Genomic DNA, 17,708 nt, shown 5'->3' with positions numbered 1-17,708 from the left:
CATATATGGAATGTAATTAACAAAAGAAACTGATGAACAGAGTGGATCCAGAGACATGGAAGCATGGAACAGAGTGTGGAATCTCAGAGGGAAGGTGGAGGAGGGTGGGTGGGAGGTAATCAACCAAAGACCTTGTGTGCATATATGCATAACACAGAGTAGGGTGCAGAAGGCCTGTGAGGGCGGGCAGGAGAGGGTCAATGGGAGTAAAGGGGAACATACGTAATACTTTCAACAATAAAGAATTTAAAAAATAAAAAAGAATTCTCCAGAGATTCTGGGGTGAAGCCAAGATTCAGGGGGAAAAAAAAGAGTTGTCTGGCATTGTGGTAATTCCACTTATCTCTGTGCAGGGCTCCCTGCTATTTCTGTTCACCCCGTCACGTGTAGACAAAGGGATTTTACATTTACAGCAGATCCAGAAGGAGGATAGCCCCTTCCCAAAACTTTGAGCTCCCTCGCCCCTGGTTTTCTCAGGTGCCTGCAACAGGCCGAGAGTGGCCATGCATAGCTGAGGATGGCCCCTCCCCCGGATGAGGGTGGCCATTTCAGTGGGGCTAGATGAATGCTTGTTGCCACATGTGCACTTCTGGCCTTCTCTGGCCTCTGCCTGCCCATAGCAGCCTCATGATACACAGGGTGGGTGCCTACATATGTATTAAATCATGTGTAATCCTCAACAATAACCCCAAAAGGCAGCTCTGATTCCTATCTCTATTTTACAGGAAAAAATTTAAAGGAGAAAGAGAAAATTGCCCAACGTGTCAGGGGAATTGAGCTCAGTTGGGGGACTGGGGATACCGAAGCCTGTGGCCATGCTGTGCGTGGCCTGGGGATGGATGATGGATGGTTCCCTGTGAGCTGGAGGGACTGAGGAGAGAAGCAGGGAGGCTAGGAAGCCAGATGTGAAAAACAAAAGACAACGGCATTATAAAGAATATATTCTTATAATGTTAGGATGGGGAAGCTTTCTTGTAAGACATAAAACCAAAAGGAGATGAATAAATGTGTTGCATTTTAAAACTGAAAAAACAAATGTGCTAAAACAATATACATAAAATTTTTTTTAAAAGAAAGAAAAGAAAAATGGGAGGGATTATGTACAAATAAGAGGCAACAGATTCAGATCCATAATTTTGACTTCAGAGAAAAGGCAAGCTGTGGCTCGGCAAAGCCCAGACCTGGGGCCTGACCGCCCACATTCAGACCCTCAGTCTGACACCCATGGCCTGTCACGGTGGACCCTGGGTCAGCGACTTCTGCTCAGGAGCCCCAGGGGCAGAATGAAAACATCAGAGGACCTGTTGCGGGGTTCAGTGTTTGTGTCCCCCCCACACACCTCTCCTTCTATACTCATCACTCCCTGATTTCACTGTTTCTCCGGTGTTTGGGGCACACTGCTGACTCCCACCTCACCTAGTAACAACTCCTCACATTGTGTAAATGGCCCACAGGAGCACTAAGGGTTGTTTATGCCCCTTTTAGAAATTGCATTCGTTTTTTGTCACTTTAACTGATTTGAGGGGTTGTCATCCTGTATGCACTGTATTCGTCTCCTAAGGAGGCTCCAACAACAGAAATGGATTTTCTCAAAATGCTGGAGGTCTGAGGTCCAGGTATCAGAAGGGGCTTCTCCTGCAGCAAGTCTTCGTGGCCAGTAGCTGGCTGTCTTCTCCCTGAGCTTCCCCATGTCTGTGTCCTAATATCTTCTTGGAAGGATGCCAGTTGGCTGACAATCCATCTAATGATCTCATTTTAACTTAACTCTTGAAAGACCTTAATTCCAAATATAGTCACAACCTGAGGTATTTGGGGTTAGGACGTAAGCAGAATAGGGATTTTTAGGGGAGGCAGTTCTGCCCTTAGCACTCCACCCTCTGGTCCCCTAAGTTCACGTCCTCACATTCAAAATACATTCACCCTTTCCCCATAACCCCCAATGTCATACCTGTTCCGTCATCCACTCTAAGTGGCCTCCACATTGCTTTCCCGCAGCCGGAGGGGACCCACCGCCCCCTAAGAACAGCCTGGATGAGGAGGTGACCATCGAGATCGTCCTGTCCAGCTCTGGGGATGAAGACTCCCAGCTGGGCCCCTACTGCACGGATGAGACACGGAGCCCCTTGGGGAAGCAGAACGGCACCCCCATGCCCCAGCAGAATGGCCTCTCGGTGGGGGGCGAGGTGCACACCTCCGGGAAGTCCTATGTGTGCCCCAACTGCGGCAAGGTCTTCCGCTGGAGGGTCAATTTCATCCGACACCTGCGCAGCCGCAGGGAGCAGGAGAAGCTGCACGAGTGCTCGGTGTGTGGGGAGCTGTTCAGTGACAGCGAGGACCTGGACGGGCACCTGGAAGCCCACGAGGCCCAGAAACCTTTCCGGTGCGGCGCCTGCGGGAAGACCTTCCGCCTCAACTCGCACCTGCTCTGCCACACGCGGGTCCACCTGCCGCCGACGGGACCCGGGCCGGTGATGGGGAGCGAGCAGGGGGCGGCAGAGTCCACGGGTGCGGGGCCCGATGCCTCGCTGGCTGAGGGCCGGGCCCGGCCGAGCACCCAGTGCTGTGACTGCGGGAAGCTGTTCCAGCGGCCTGACCACCTGGCGAGGCACCGCAGCGTGCACGCCAAGGACCGGGCCCGGCCCTTTCGGTGCCGGTACTGCGTCAAAAGCTTCCTGCACAACTCCGACCTCCTGCGCCACCAGCGCCTGCATATGAAGCGCCGCTCCAAGCAGGCTCTCAACTCCTACTGACTGACGCCAGGCCCTCCCCGGGCCGGACCTGCTCCTGGACAGACCTCACCTTCCCACCCTTTGCTCTCAGGTAGAAATGAGCTAGTGATCAACGGAGCATTTCTTTCGTCTCTGCTGTGCCAAAAAGCAGGGAGGGAGGTGCACAACCAGCTTGGACTCGCCCGGTGTTTCTGGGTCAGAAGAGAGCCCCGTCCGTGCTTCCCAGGCGGTCTGAGGGTCTGGACTGCCCCAGCTGCAGTGACCATTTGGGGTCTGTCCCTTGCCACCAACTCACTACACTGCCATGCTGCCTTGTCTGGACCCCGGCCCCTATCTTGAGGTTCCAGGGTAACTGTACTTCCCATCTGAGAGCAAGAAGCTGTGGGCGCGGTAATGGCTAGAGAAAGGCAGGGAGTGCGTGTGGGCAGCGAGGCCAGGCACACCAATCCTGCCGTGTCACCAGCTGACCCAAAGGACACCCGCGGTTAGCAGGCAGCCCTGTCAGGGTCAGAAGCCTCCGGGCCGCTGTACAGCTGCCTGCGAAGGGGGAACCGTGTCATACTTTTATTTGGGATGGCAGCTGCTGATGAGGATTTCGAGTTCACTGAGGGCAATACCCACATTTTAAATTGTTGCACACCCTGCTCAAATGTCATTTCTTGGTACCTGAAGGACCCGGTAAATGGTTGTGGGGTAGAAGCAGTCGTCATCATTCGAAAGGCACTTAAGTTCCCCTGCCCGTCCCATTGTGTCCGGGAATGGGGAGCTCAGCCACCCCAGCGGGGGTTCTGTTGTCTGGATGAGGGGCAGTGGAAACAACCGCCTGTGAGGTTGGGCTCTCCATACAAAGTAACTTCGTCTGCTGTTCATACTCATTTGCTAGGGCTGCCTTAACAGAATACCCAAAACAGGGTGACTTAGAGCAACAGAAACATACTGCCTCCGTTTGGGAGGCTGGAAGTCCAATGTCAAGGGCTCAGTGTGTTGGTTTGCTGTAAGGGAAGGTCTGTTCCACACCTCCCCCCCAGCTTCTGGTGGTGCTGGCGGTCGATGATGTTCCTTGTAGAAATATTACCCCATCTCTGCCTTCATCTTAAGTGGTGTCCCTGTGTACGTGTCTGTCTCCAAATTTCCCCTTTTTATAAGGACACCATATTGGATCAGGGCCCCCATGCCTATTCTGGTATATTCCTGTCTTAATTAGTAACATCCACAATGACCATATTTCTAAGAAAGGCCACATTCTGATGTATTGGGGTTAGGACGTAAATAGGAATTTGGGGTGGTGGGGAGACAATCCAGTCCACAACAGCAGATAGTCTTGCAATTATCTGGTCATCGCTGATTGACAGATGAGCCAACAGAAGCTGCGGTTGGCTTGCTGTCCATTCCACTGGAAGCAGCATAGCTTTGAAAGTGTGTGGCCTGGAGTTCTGGATTGGGAGTGACCGTTGGCTGTGAAATCTCAAGCAACGAAAACCGTGGTCTTATTGTTCCCGGAAGACTGGTAATATCCGCCAGGCTCAATGTCGAGAAAGCACAGGGACTATGGAGTAGTGGTAGCTGATTCAAAGCCACCAGGTGGACGTTTTGTGTTATTTGTATGTCCATCAGCAGGCAGCCAGGCCCCTTGTCACCTCTGTTGTCACATGAGATGCCCTCAAACCCAGTGGAAGAGCCACAGGTTTTATAATTCTGATTACTGTGCCTGTATAGACACCCCTGCATCCTGAGGAGCAGTAAATGCAATAAAACAGTTAGGTCATACCCTGAACAAAAAAATAAATATTGGGGCTCTCCATTTCTAAATAATTTGCCTCTTATTGATCTGCCAGGAAGAGGGGGGAAGTGAATCTTTAAGGCTATTGAGGAGGAAATTCCAAATAGAAGCCAGGTTATGCATTTGCCCCACCCTCATGCACTCTTGCTCAAGGGCTTGTCAGCTGGAAGATGGTTCTCCATCTGCTTCAGACATTTGTGAAATGGAGGAACATCGCCCCACTTACTGTTGTGTCTTACCTGTAAAACCAGATCCTAAATAAGAAAAACACCAAGGGGATGTAACTGTTCCTTGAGACCCCACCAAATACTGTGGAGAACCCCCCACTCACTGACCCCGTACACCTAGTACCTACCTAATTGGAAGGTCAATCACTCAGGATTCAGAAGCCCTCCAGGGTGATGTAGCTCAAATCCCAGTTCATCCCATTCCAAAGCGGCCAGTGGGGTTACCTGCTCCTCCGGGCACCGGAGAACTGACCACTTGCTCCCTCCCTGGGGGATGGGCAGGCAGGTGAGCTACGTCTCCACCTTACCATGGGAGTACAGGCCCCACATCCGAGAAGCATCTGCCCTCCCTGCTCCTTGGATCTCTGGACACTGTTGCCACAAACTCCTAAGTACATAAAAATTGACTTGCTGAATTAATATTCATGTTACACTTTCCATTTAGTTTAAAAAGTAATGTGCACCACAGTTGAGATAGTCGATTGGCCTGACAAGGTGAGCTTGAGGTATAAGGATGCTGAAAATAGTCCTCTGGGGTCAGAGTTCACCTTGTGGCACATTTAGGCCTCAGATAGATGGCCTGCTCACCGATCTGACACCTGTCCAAAGGACAGAGCAAGTCACTACACCAGGGGTATTTTGTACTGGGCACACTACAGCTGGTTAACCTGACCTCACCATTGTCCTATATCCTGTCTCCCAACCTCTCTCCCTAGCTGAGGGACGTGACCAGTTGGTGAGAAGGTGTGAGTCCATGCCTGCCTTGGAGATCGGTCTATGTCACTTTTCTCCCATAAGATGGTTTTCCATTTTCTGCCAAAAGCAGAGTGCAGAGTGTAATGTAGGGGATTTGATGATAACTTACGTTGCCACATCTTGTCAAAATATGGAGGGGCTGGGACACTTGCCTGGAAAATGTTGCAGGTCAGAAAAGGCACATCTGAGAATCAGGGTAAGTCTACTCCATCCAAATTAGGCTGGGGCCCCTTTGAATGCAACTGTGTGCTCTGAGAGAAGACAGGACCTGTCTCCAGCCCACTGAAGGTAAATTCAGAGTGAGATTTCTGGACTTTTAAAAATGCTTTTTTAATTGATTTCAGAGAGGGAGAGAGAGAAACGTCAGTGATGAGAGAATCATTGGCTGCCTCCTGCATGTCCCCACACTGGGGATTGAGCTAGCAGCCCAGCATGTGCCCTGACCAGGAATCAAACTGACCTCCTGGTTCATAGGTCAACGCTCAACCACTGAGCCACACCAGCCAGGCAGCTTTCTGGATATTTTAAAGTGTTTTTCCAGAAGAAGATTGAGTGAGAAAGAGTATAAAGCTGTGGGAATTTTACCAGTACTTTGCATTTTCAGCAAACATTGACCCACCCAGTTGGGAGGGGGTGATGGTGTTGAGGATAGGTAAACCATATCTATCTTGGTCTCCCGGTTGGTTATTCCCATTTTTCTAAAATGGCTTGGCTAGTATTAGGATGATACTCCATGGCCATGATATAAAGGCTTCACTAACCGTCTGAGCTCAAGAAGCCAAAAGTCTGACCAGATGTGCATTCACTAAATTTGCACAGAACGAGGTGCTCCAACAAAGATGGCCACGAAGGCCTAGCTGGTTTGCTCAGTGGATAGAGCCTCCCAGATTAGATTCTAATCAAGGTTCGATTCCAATGCCCGGGTTGTGGACTTGATCCCCAGTGCGGGGTGTGCAGGAGGCAGCTGATCAATGATTCTCATCATTGATGTTTCTATCTCTCCCTCTTCCTCTTTGAAATCAATAAAAAAAATACCTATTTTTTTAAAAAGATGGCCACCAAGATGGGAGGACCAGGGGCCCCGACATTCTTAAGGCAGTCTTCCATCCCTGTGGGGATTTTCACGTAGCTGCTGCTGTTAATAGCAGAGACCTCTGGCTTACACTCTGTCTTACAACAAAGTTAGCCAGGTGGCTGGTGGGCAGTCTTGGGGCTCAGAGAGGGTGAATGCGGACCCATGTCAGGAGGAGATACCTGGTGCATCTCTCCACACTTTCCCCACTACTAGTCACCAAGGACAGAGACCTCATTGTGTTCCTGTTGACAAAGTCTGAAACAAAACGAGACCTTGTTATGTGACGTATAAGGCATACCTTGTCCGGTCTGCCTTCCTGAGCGGCACTGGCTCCTGCCAGAGCAGGGCCTTAGAAGCCAGCTTGGCCAGTGCCAAGCAAAGCCTGTGCTATCCTCATGCCAATGCTCTGACACTAATGACCTGGGAGAACACTGGCTCCCATAGGTTGAAGGTGAAGGCCTACACGAGATCCCCCACTTCAAATGCCAGTTAGGCGTCTTGGGGGCCGTACAGACTAATGCTGAGATGGCTACAGACGGGGGTTCTAAAGACCCCTCAGGTTTGATTATTCACTACAATGACTTCCAGTAAGAGTGTTATCCTTATGGTGAGTGTTTATTATAAAGGATACAACCAAGGAACAGCAAAAAGGAAGGGATGCAATGGACGAGGTTGGGGATGGGTGTTCGAAAGACAGAGCTTCCATGCCCGCCCTCTGTGGACTAGGGTGCGGCCAGCTCTCAGCCAGTCACCTTGGGCTGAGCTGAGCTGTCCAGGATTCTTACCACGTTTCATGTCGATGCCCCATGCCATGAAACTCCAGCTGCCTCCCACATGTGCCCCTCCTAGAAATCGGACCCCAAACCTAGGCATCTTATTGCCCCTGTTGCCCCTCTGTGCTGGCTGCAGCCCACCAGAGCTTGTTCACTTCAGGACACCAGCTTGCTGGTGTCACAGAAATGCTGCTGTGTTAAAAGCAAGTGGAGCTAAAAGCCCAATGAGAACTGCATGTACCCTGGAATGCGAGTTTCCTAGGAATTCCTGCTCTCCTTAGTACTTTTGACAAGCTGCAATTTGGGGCAACTAAGGAAATTACACAATTAGGAACTAGAAGACCAACGTGGCCTTTGTTCTTAGGATTTTATTCATAGATGGTGGACACCTCCTTAAGGACATGTGGCTTCATATTCGGGGTTCTCGGCATGTGCACAGTGGTGGGCACTGCAGAGGGACCCACCAGTCAGCTTTGTGACTCCAGTGTCCGGATTATCTAAATAATCCTGTCCCACACTGGGAAGGAATGTGTACAGGTGTGTTACTGGTCCAAGGCCCATGTACCTGATGCTGCAGAAGGCCAAAACTAAAAATGTCAGAGTTTGGCCTGGCCAGTGTTGCTTAGTGGTGGACCATCTACCTATGAACCAAGAGGTCACCGGTTTGATTCCTGGTTAGGGCACGTGCCCAAGTTGCGGACTCAATCCTCAGTAGAGAGTGTGCAGGAAACAGTCTTTTGATGTTTCTTTCTCATCAATGTGTATCTCGATTCCTCTCCCTTTCTCTAAAATAAAATTTAAAAAAAATTAATGTCAGTTTGGAGTAAGAAAAGGTTTATTTTTTACTTTTAAAATAAATATATATATTTATTTCAGAGCAAAAGGGAGAGGGAAAGAGAGATAGAAACATCAATGATGAGAGAGAATCATCAGTCAGCTGCCTCCTGCATGCTCCCTACTGGGGATCAAGCCTACAACCCAGGCATGTGCCATGATTTGGAATTGAATTGTGGCCTCCTGGTTTATAGGTCAATGGTCAGCCACTGGGCGGGAAAGGTTTAATGGTTGAGAAGATGGGAGTCCTAGTAGTTACTCAAATTCATCTTAAGAAAGTACTAAGTTCAGGCTTCTTTTATGTCAAAGACAGGGGAAATGGGAGGGGCTACTTTTGTAAAACTCAAGCTGTAAGCAGAATTCCTCTAATGATTAGCTTGTCTGTAAAACAAAGCAGGTTTGAACAAGCTGGAGTTAGACAAAGCATTTCTCTGTTACAGGTGGATGTTCTCATGCATCGGCCTTCAAATCCTAAACATTTGTAACCAGAGACAACCCCCCTACCCCGCCCCAAAGAATATTTTTGGAGACATCCTTCTTCACCCTCAGGGAATTAGCCTGGTGTAGTTGGTTGTTGCAGGTGATGGGGCTGGATGCCAAGTGATTTTAGAGACCCTGTCTGCATCCAATTTCCTCTGTCTACAACTGGGAGTGTCCATTTCCTCTACTTGTCTTAGGAGATTCACAAAAGTCTAAAGTGAATGGAGCCCGTCCAGTGTGTCTTAGTGGTTGAACATCGACCAATGAACCAGGAGGTCACCGTTCAATTTCTGGTCAGGGCACATGCCTGGGTTGTGGGCTCGATCCCCAGTAGGGGATGTGCAGGAGGCAGCTAATCGATGATTCTCTCATCATTGATGTTTCTATCCCTCTCTTCCTCTCCCTTCCTCTCTGAAATAAATAAAAATACATTAAAATAATAATAAATTAATTAAAAAATAAATTGAATGGAAGTGTGAGGAATGGTGTGAAACACTAGACAAGAGTCATTAAACACCTGCTTTAGACGAACATAGCATGGCCCCACAGGAAGTGGCAATGCTGCAGTTCCCGTCCATGATTAACTTCCTCAGTTTGTAGTAAACTTGTGTCCGAATCCTGAGAAGTGGAGCTGACAGTAGGTACCCTGTCTTCAACAGCAGTCACCCATGATGTTTCCTCCAGTCCACAGCTGTGGGAACACCCACAGAGTTGGGTTTTAGAAATGTAGTACCTTCAAGTGTTTTTTTGGATGGTTTATGTTTGCAAATTCTTCATTGTCTAAAAAAAGAGAAATATATTGAGCACATCAATTTACTTGGCTGTATTCACCAAAAGTTTAATATGACTGGAGCACTTTTCCATGAGGCCCCCCACTTTTTGTGGGCATGGAATCTTCCTGATGCCGCATTGCAAACAGCTCTCAGCAAAGTGGCACATTCACAAGAAAGGCAGGCTCCTACACCCCAAGGAGATGAGAGTCAGGTAACTGCTTCTAGCCTCTCATTTTGAAGCAAATCAAGTGCAGAGGCTCATAAAACATGAAGTAATTTAGGCCAAGGTATGTGTATCTGACCCAGTTTCCCCTTCCCAGGCAACAGTCCTCATGCATTTCTTTTTTAAAAATTATATGTTTTTACTGATTTCAGAGAGGAAAGGAGAGATATAGAAACATCAATGATGAGAGAGAATCATTGATCCACTGCCTCCTGCACGCCCCCTAAAGGGAATCGAGCCCACAACCCAGGCATGTGCCCTGGCGGGGTATCAATCCCTGATATCCTGTTCATGGGTTGACACTCAACCATTGAGCTACACCGGCCAGGCTTCTCATGCATTTCTAATCTTCACATAGTTTATCCACAAAACCTGGGAGCCTGTCTCCGAAGCCCTTCCATATAGCTCTCAGCACAGAAGCACATTATAAAAAGGCAAGATTCTAGGAAGGAGGTTTTTACAAAAAGCAGTTTGCCTCATGCACTTTTCTGGTGAGCCAGAAAGCATTAGAACGTGAGGCTTGTGAGCACCTGGATCAAGGTCCAGGTATCATGACTCGGGGCTGATCAGCTGAGTAATGGAGGACCATTCAGACCAGTGGCCACGGCTCCTGAGTGCCCTTCCTGTGATTCCCTCCTCCTTGAGTAGCGACGAAGACCCCAGGAGTGTTATAGGCTTCACTTAGGAACAGATCCCATGTTACAGCAAATAATCTTGGGGGAGGGAACATTCATTCAAAATTTCTGAGAACCTAGTATAAGCAGGCAGTAGTAATAATCACAACCTGCATATAAAATTAGATTGAGCCCAGCCAGTGTGGCTCAGTGGTTGAGCATTGACCTATGAACCAGGAGGTCATGGTTCGATCCACCCACATGCCCAGGTTGCGGCTCTATCCTCAGTAGGAGTTGTGCAGGAGGCAGCCGATCGATGATTATCTTTCATTATTGATGTTTCTATCTCTCTTTCCCTCTCCCTTCCTCTCTCTAAAGTCAATAAAAACATATTTTAAAAAACAAAATAAGATTGAAACATGGCCCCAGGGAGAGTAAGAGAAGACACTGGGAAACTAGTTGGGGATGAAGGCGCATGCAGCGGGTTGAGTTGTGTATCACCTCCCTCCCAAAGATATGTCCATGTCCTAACCTCTAGAACCTATGGATGTGACCTTATTTGGAAAAAGCCTTTTCAGATGTAATGCAGTTAAAGATCTTGAGAATAGATCACCCTGGATTACCTGGGTGAGCCTTACGTGCCATGACAAATGTCCTTATAAGATGAATAAACATGACAGAAGAGGGGATACACAAGAGATAGCCATATGAAGATGGAGGCAGACTGCAGTGACATGATCACAAGCTGAGGGTCTGCTGGAGCCAACAAAAGCTGGAGGAGGCAAAGAGGCATCTGTCCCTACTGCCTTAAATACCTTGGTTTCATGCTTCTGGCCTTCAGAACTATGAGAGAATACATTTTTGTTGTTTTAAGCCACCCAGTTTGTGGCCATTTGTCGTATCAGCTTCTGGTAGTCCAGGCATCCCAGAGCTTGTGGCCACGTTATTCCAAACTCTGCCTCTGTCTTCACATGACACTTCTCTGTGTCTTAGAAACACACAATCATTGGAATTAGAGCCAACCCAAGCAATCCTGATGATCACATCTCAAAATCCTTAACTTAATTACATCTACAAAGACCCTTCTTCCAATAAAGGTGACAATCAGAGGTTCCAGTGAACAGATCTTCACGGGGCGCCCCATTCAATTCACTACAATGATTATCAAGGATCTGGTCCTCTCAAGGGAGGATTAACATCAAAACCAGCCAGGTGATCAATAATTTAGGACTCTGGCAAATCAAAGCTGCCCTTGACATTCTGGTGTTCCACAGTAAAATAATTCTCCCTCGGGAAATAATTCTCTTCAGTCAAAAATTCAGTGTTGCTGAAACCGGTTTGGCTCAGTGGATAGAGCGTCGGTCTGTGGACTAAAGGATCCCAGGTTCGATTCTGGTCAAGGGCATGTACATTGGTTGTGGGCACATCCCCGGTGGGGGGTGTGCAGGAGGCAGCTGGTCTATGTTTCTCTCTCATCAATGTTTCTAGCTCTCTATCCCTCTCCCTTCCTCTCTGTAAAATATCAATAAAATATATTTTAAAAAAATAAAAAAGACATGCATTTAAAAAAAAGTAATTTCAGTGTTAACTCTGAAAGAGACACAGTGAGTTACCTGAAGTCCTCCTTGACAGGTGGGGACCATTTGGTTAACATTTTGTCTGAGATCAGAGACAATTAGGGGAAAGAATGCAAGATTTCTGGCAGTGGGCCAGGATTGGAGGAGAGAAAGGGAAATACCTCTGTATACCTCAGGATTCTCCAGAGAAATGGCACCAACAGCATGTGTACGTATACAGAGAGAGATTGATTCCAATGAATTTGCTCACATGATTGTGGGGGCTGGCAAGTCTAAAATCTATAGGCAAGCCTTGGCCAGGTAGCTCACTTGGTTGGAGAGTCCTCCCAATACACCAAGGTTGTGGGTTTGATCTCCAGTCAGGGTACATATAAGAATCAACCAATGAGCCATGGCTGGTGTGTTCAGTGATTAGTGTTGGCCTGTGCATCAAAGGGTAGCGGGTTTGATTCCTGGTCAAGGGCATGTACCTGGGTTGCAGGTTCAATCCCCAGCCCTGGTTGGGTCGCATTTGGGAGGCAACCAATCAATGTGTCTCTCTCTCTCTCTCTCTCTCTCTCTCTCTCTCTCTCTCTTTCTTCCCCCCTTTTTCTCCCCCCTCCCTTCCACTCTCTCTAAAAATCAATGGAAAAAATATCCAACAACAACAAAAAGCTTACATTATTAAGCACTAAATAAATATTATTTATAAAGTCAACCTATGAATGAATGTATAAATGGGTGGAGCAATACATAAATGTCTCTCTCCCTTCCACTCTCTCTCAAATCAATAAATAAAAATAAATAAAGTCTACAGGGTGGACCGGCTGGCTGGAAACCCAGGGAAGAGTTGCAGTCCCAGTTTTAACACACTCTACTAGAGAAATTCCTTTGTTTGGGGGAAGGTAGGTCTTTGCTTTATTAAGGCCTTTGTCTTAGTTTGGGCTATTGTGACAAAAATACCATAAATTGGGTGAGTAAATAATGTTTCTTAAAAGAAAAAATTATTTCTCACAGTTCTGGAGACTAGGAATCCAAGATCAAGGCACCAGCAGATCTGGTGTCTAGTGAGAACCCACTTCTAGTTCATAGCCATCTTCTTGCTGTGTTATCATTTGGGTGAAGAAGTTCTTTGGATCTCTATTATAAGGTCACTGAATTTCATGAGGGCTTCACCCTCATAATCCAATCACCTCCTAAAGTCCCAACCTCCTAATACCATCACATTGGAGATTAGGAGGTTGCAACATGTGAATTTTGAGGGGGCATAAACTTTCACTTCATAGCAGCCTTCAACTTGTTTGGGTGAGGCCCACCCACATTATGGAGAGCAATCCGCTTTCTTCAAAGTCTACTGATTTAAATGTTAATATTATCAAAAAAAAGCATTGGACTATGGCTCAGCCACGTTGATACATAAAATCAACCTTCACACTCATTTCTTCAGGTCTGTGTAACAAAAGCCAAAGCCTACTTTCTCAGATATCTGGTGAACAGAATTCTTGAGTGAGTACAAAACTTGGGTTCCAAATAAGTGCTATGCCCAGGATAACAGGTGATCAGGCCTAGAGTTGGCTTTTCATCATGAAAGTAAATTTGGGTCTGGTCAAGACAGAGCTCATTTCCAGGTCTCTTGATTTGTCTCCTGCTGAGATTCTCATAGTCCCTTGAATGTCCAGGGCACTGTCATGACAGGGTCAGCCACAGCCAGCTCTAGGCACAGCCAGGGGAGGCCAGGAGTCAGGGATGCACACCCACTTTTGGCCAAGGAAGACTGACCCTCCTGTCCACTTACTAGTCCTACATCTTCCAGGGTCCTGAAATTCCCCTCCCGGACACTGCTCACCAGCCTTAGAAAGAAAGAAGGTGAGAGGAGCACTTTATTATCACTGTGGCATGCAAAGGAGGGTCTCAGGATGAAATTTTTCAACGAATGATCAAACCTCCATAGGATAGATAATTGGAAGTCAGGAAGATGGACTTAAGAAGTGAGATACACCTTCCCTGGGTCCTAAGATGCCACATCCTTGGGATCTCCTCTGCCCTGGCTGGCAGAGGGGCCTCCTTGGTTTCCTCAGATGAGCTCTGAAAAGGCCCAGGAGGCACTGGCTAGTGGCACCCATGCCATGCTTTGGGCAGTACTCAAGACAGCATAAAATGGGAAGGTGGACATGGTGACCCTTATAGGCACCCACCTCCAGGTTTCAGAAGGCTGTGCCCCTGACCACCCACCCCCCTCCACACTCGTGTCCACCCAAAGGCCCAAACAAACACATGGCCTGTTCTCTCTCAGCTTCCATAACCCACCACCTGAGTGTCTGACAGAATAGGTGCTGCAGGAATCTTCATTCCCTTCGGTCCATTTCCCTCCCCCTCTGTCAGCTTCAGACCTACTGTTCTCACCACCCACCAATCCCTCATTCCAATCCTTCCTGCTCACCCCTCACACCCTGCACAGGAGCTTTTCCAAGCCCACCTACTGAAGAAGCAGAAAGGCAAGCTGAGAAGAATGCCCTGGTGGCTAGGTTTCCTTCACATGGAGCCTGCTTTGCTCTGAATTAGGGATCTCCTCCCAACTCTAGGCTCAATCATTGTTTCCCTCTGAGCGGCAAGATTAAAACTCCACGCCTGCCACTCTCCCCTTCCCTTACCTGTTGCCCTGAGATTAAATCATCTTGAGTATGAATGCACCTCTCTTGACCTGAGCAAGACTTAACATGGGGAATGAGGACCCCTCATTTTTCACTCTGGTTTATTTTTAAATATATTTTATTTTTTTTCAGAGAGGAAGGGAGAGGGATAGAGAGTTAGAAACATTAAGGAGAGAGAAACATTGATCAGCTGCCTCCTGCACACCCGCTACTGGGGAAGTGCCCACAACCAGGGTACATGCCCTTGACCAGAATCACACTCATCACCTCCCACAACCACATCAAAATACAACTAAAATACAGAACAACTAACATTCAAAACCACCTGAAATCTGGCTGAATGAAAGTCCTACAACTAGAAAACCAAGGCACATACCCTTGACCAGAATAGCCACAGACCATGTGTGGTATTTTGTTGTTGTTGTTGTTTTTTGGTGTTTTTTTTTTTTTTAGTCAGGAGGGATATCTTGGCTGTGGAGGCCCCCCCCCCCCCCATGAGGAGCAAAGGGTCCCAGCCCCACAACAAACACCCAGCCCATTGTTCCAGAGCTGAGAAGAGAAGTCCCCATTACTTCGGGCTGTAAAAACAAGCAGAGATTGTGGCCAAGTGACACAGAGGCTGTTGGAGACCAAGGCAGTTCCACTTAAAGGACTGGTACACAAACTTACTCGGACTTGCTGCCTCTGAGATCCAGTACTGGGACAGCAGCTTGAGGGGATCCAGGGACATATGCAGAGGAACTGGATTGTCTGGCGTTGGAGCAAGATCTCAGGGGTGGCTTTCTCCCATACAGGAGTGCTTTGCTACTATGCTGAGACATCTCCCAGTCACAGAGCTGACTGGCAGCCATATCTGAGTTTCCATCAGCCTGGCTCACACTGTTTGCTAAACCCTGGTGATTCCCTGAGAACTCATCCCACCCAATTTGCAGCCCCACTCAAGCTGTTTGCAGTGGCTTTTGCATATGAATGGCCTGTTCTGGCTCAGGCTTCAGACTTTGCTAAAATATCTCAAACAAGCAGCAGCTGGCATCAGTGTGCCCCATACTTATCAATAAGAGGCCCAAGACCTAATTCTAGCAGCAGCTCACCTTGGTTTACAGCTCGGTCTCTCCTGGACACCTCCAAGCTCAACACAAGTAGCAGCCAGCTACAAATTGCTTTGTATCTTTGTAGCATCTGAATGGACAGATGAATGAATAATACAATAACAAAGACGCCCTGAAATACTTTCCATACAAAAGTAATTAGTACATAGGAGTTGGCCCACCAACAGACTGTATTCATGTCATTTCTTCCCAGCCTACCCACCCCACCCTGCAGTCCCCAGCACCCTGAATTAAATTTCCATTAATTTAGGAAATTCATCTGCAGAGTTAAATGTGAGACACCTGTGAGGCCCAGGACATCCTCAGAGACCACAGGGCATAGAGGGCTGCACCATGTTAACCCAACTCCTCCAAGGAAATTGACGGTTGTTTGCAATACGCCCAGGTTCTAACTAAATCCAGCAAAGCCAGTGATTTTCTGAAGGAAGGAGAGACATTTCCTGTGTCTCCATAAAAAGAAGACCAGCAGCTGTGGGGCTCTTATGACAAGCCATGGTCCCTCTGCCCATCCCCTCAAAGTAGGAGAACTTCCCAGGGCTCCAATCACACTGGGGGGCCCAGGCAGCCCCAGGAAGGGACCTCCCCCAGCCTCTCTCCTGTCCTCCAGGGGCTGCCCATGGGCACCAGAGCCTGCATTTCCCAATGTTCCCCTTGGTTCAAAATAGAGAGAGAAACCGACTTTTTAAATAACCAGCTGAAGTTCACAGGAACCCACAGCATAAAAATCAGTGGATCCCAGTCAGCCAGGCGCAGAGGGATAACTGGGCATTTCAGCATCACTGCCTGCCCCCTGGGCTGGGACTACCCGCACACACAGAGACAAGGAGACTGACTGCCAGTGTATGTGTCCTCCACACACATGGCACATACTAAAATGCACAGGGTACACACTCAACTGACACACAAATGAGCAGAAACCTACAGATACACGTGCACAAGACACACAAGGGCACATTCACGTGTTCACACAGGTGCCCAGATACGTGTACACATCAACATTCCAAACACATGTGCACACACTCACAGACATATACACACACCTTGATGCCAAGCCAACACCTGTGTCTGCAGCCCTAAAGGAGACACATGGCTACTTGACCAGCCCTTTGGAGACCCGGACCCCCTCCTGCATCAATCACCCCTCTCCCGTCAATCAAAATAACTTGCCTTGCAGCCACCCGCCCAGTGTATGCCCTGTGGTCCCTAAGCAGAGAAGGCCCTCAGCGCAGGCCTGGCCCTCCCAGGGGACACCCAGGTAACGGGCTTCTGAAGCTCAGGCAAGAGCCATGGGCAGAAAGGGGTGGAGAAGTGCCTACTCACCAGCCCATCGCAGGTGCTGAGCGCCACGGAGGAGGCTTCCCTCACGCCGGCCACGTCTCCAGTGTAGAGGCAGGTCCCAAGCAGGGGCTCCACGCGGGTGGTGCCCGACTCCCCCTGCCACTCCATCGTGGCCCCGGGCGCCACGAGGCGAGCGTTGGGCTGCAGCCGCAGGTGCAGGTCTCGGCTGAAGACAGTGATGTTGTAGAACAGGCGGCGGTCAGGGGCCTCCTCACTGCCTCCAGGGAAGCCCGGGGTCTGGGCGGGGGCAGCCCTCCGGGCCCGAATCAGCCCCCAGAAACTAGCCAGCACCTCCCCGGCAATCTGCCAGCCGGGAAGGGTAGTTGATCCCGCCGCCCGGGTCCCGCTCTGGGACCCTGCCAGCCCAGAGCACTCCTCTGGCCCCATCGGGGTTGGGGCTCCGCGGGCTCCTCACAGGTCCCCAGGGGACGGCCACCTCAGAGCGACCCCGCCACCGTGGACCCACCGTCCTTGGCAGGACGTGGGCCCCTCCGAAGCCATTCCCGGTTACTCCCCCTCCCCCGCCCCCCGGAGCTTCCACCCTTCAGTGGCCCCTGGGGCGGCGAGGACATGACTCCCCCCGGCACAGGCGGCCTCTGACGACAGCATCCCGTCCCCGGAGGGTCCCTCGCATCTTCGGGGATCACCTCCGGGGCGCCCCAACCCACCCTCCGGGCCTCAGCAGCAGCTCGGCACCGGCTCTGGCTCCCTGAACTCGCCCCGGCTGGCGCTGCGAGCTTCGCGGGGAGTGCCCGGCCGCCGCCCGCTCGCTCGGCGTCCGGGGCCGCGA

At 49.3% G+C, this 17,708-nt stretch overlaps 1 protein-coding gene across 2 annotated transcripts in view; it reads left to right on the top strand.

The window, feature by feature from the left end:
* Positions 1-4,518, top strand: part of ZNF496 (zinc finger protein 496) — a 38,251-nt gene extending 33,733 nt beyond the window's left edge. For both annotated transcript variants that reach the window (XM_054717167.1, XM_054717168.1), the window contains one exon: positions 1,996-4,518. In XM_054717167.1, the coding sequence (XP_054573142.1) occupies positions 1,996-2,750 (755 nt within the window). In that variant the 3' untranslated portion in view covers positions 2,751-4,518. The remainder of the gene's footprint in view (positions 1-1,995) is intronic.
* The last annotated feature ends 13,190 nt before the right edge of the window (positions 4,519-17,708 follow it).

This window comes from Eptesicus fuscus, chromosome 6 (assembly GCF_027574615.1).
Source record: "Eptesicus fuscus isolate TK198812 chromosome 6, DD_ASM_mEF_20220401, whole genome shotgun sequence".
NCBI lineage: Eukaryota > Metazoa > Chordata > Mammalia > Chiroptera > Vespertilionidae > Eptesicus > Eptesicus fuscus.
This window is presented reverse-complemented; position numbering and strand designations above follow the sequence as displayed.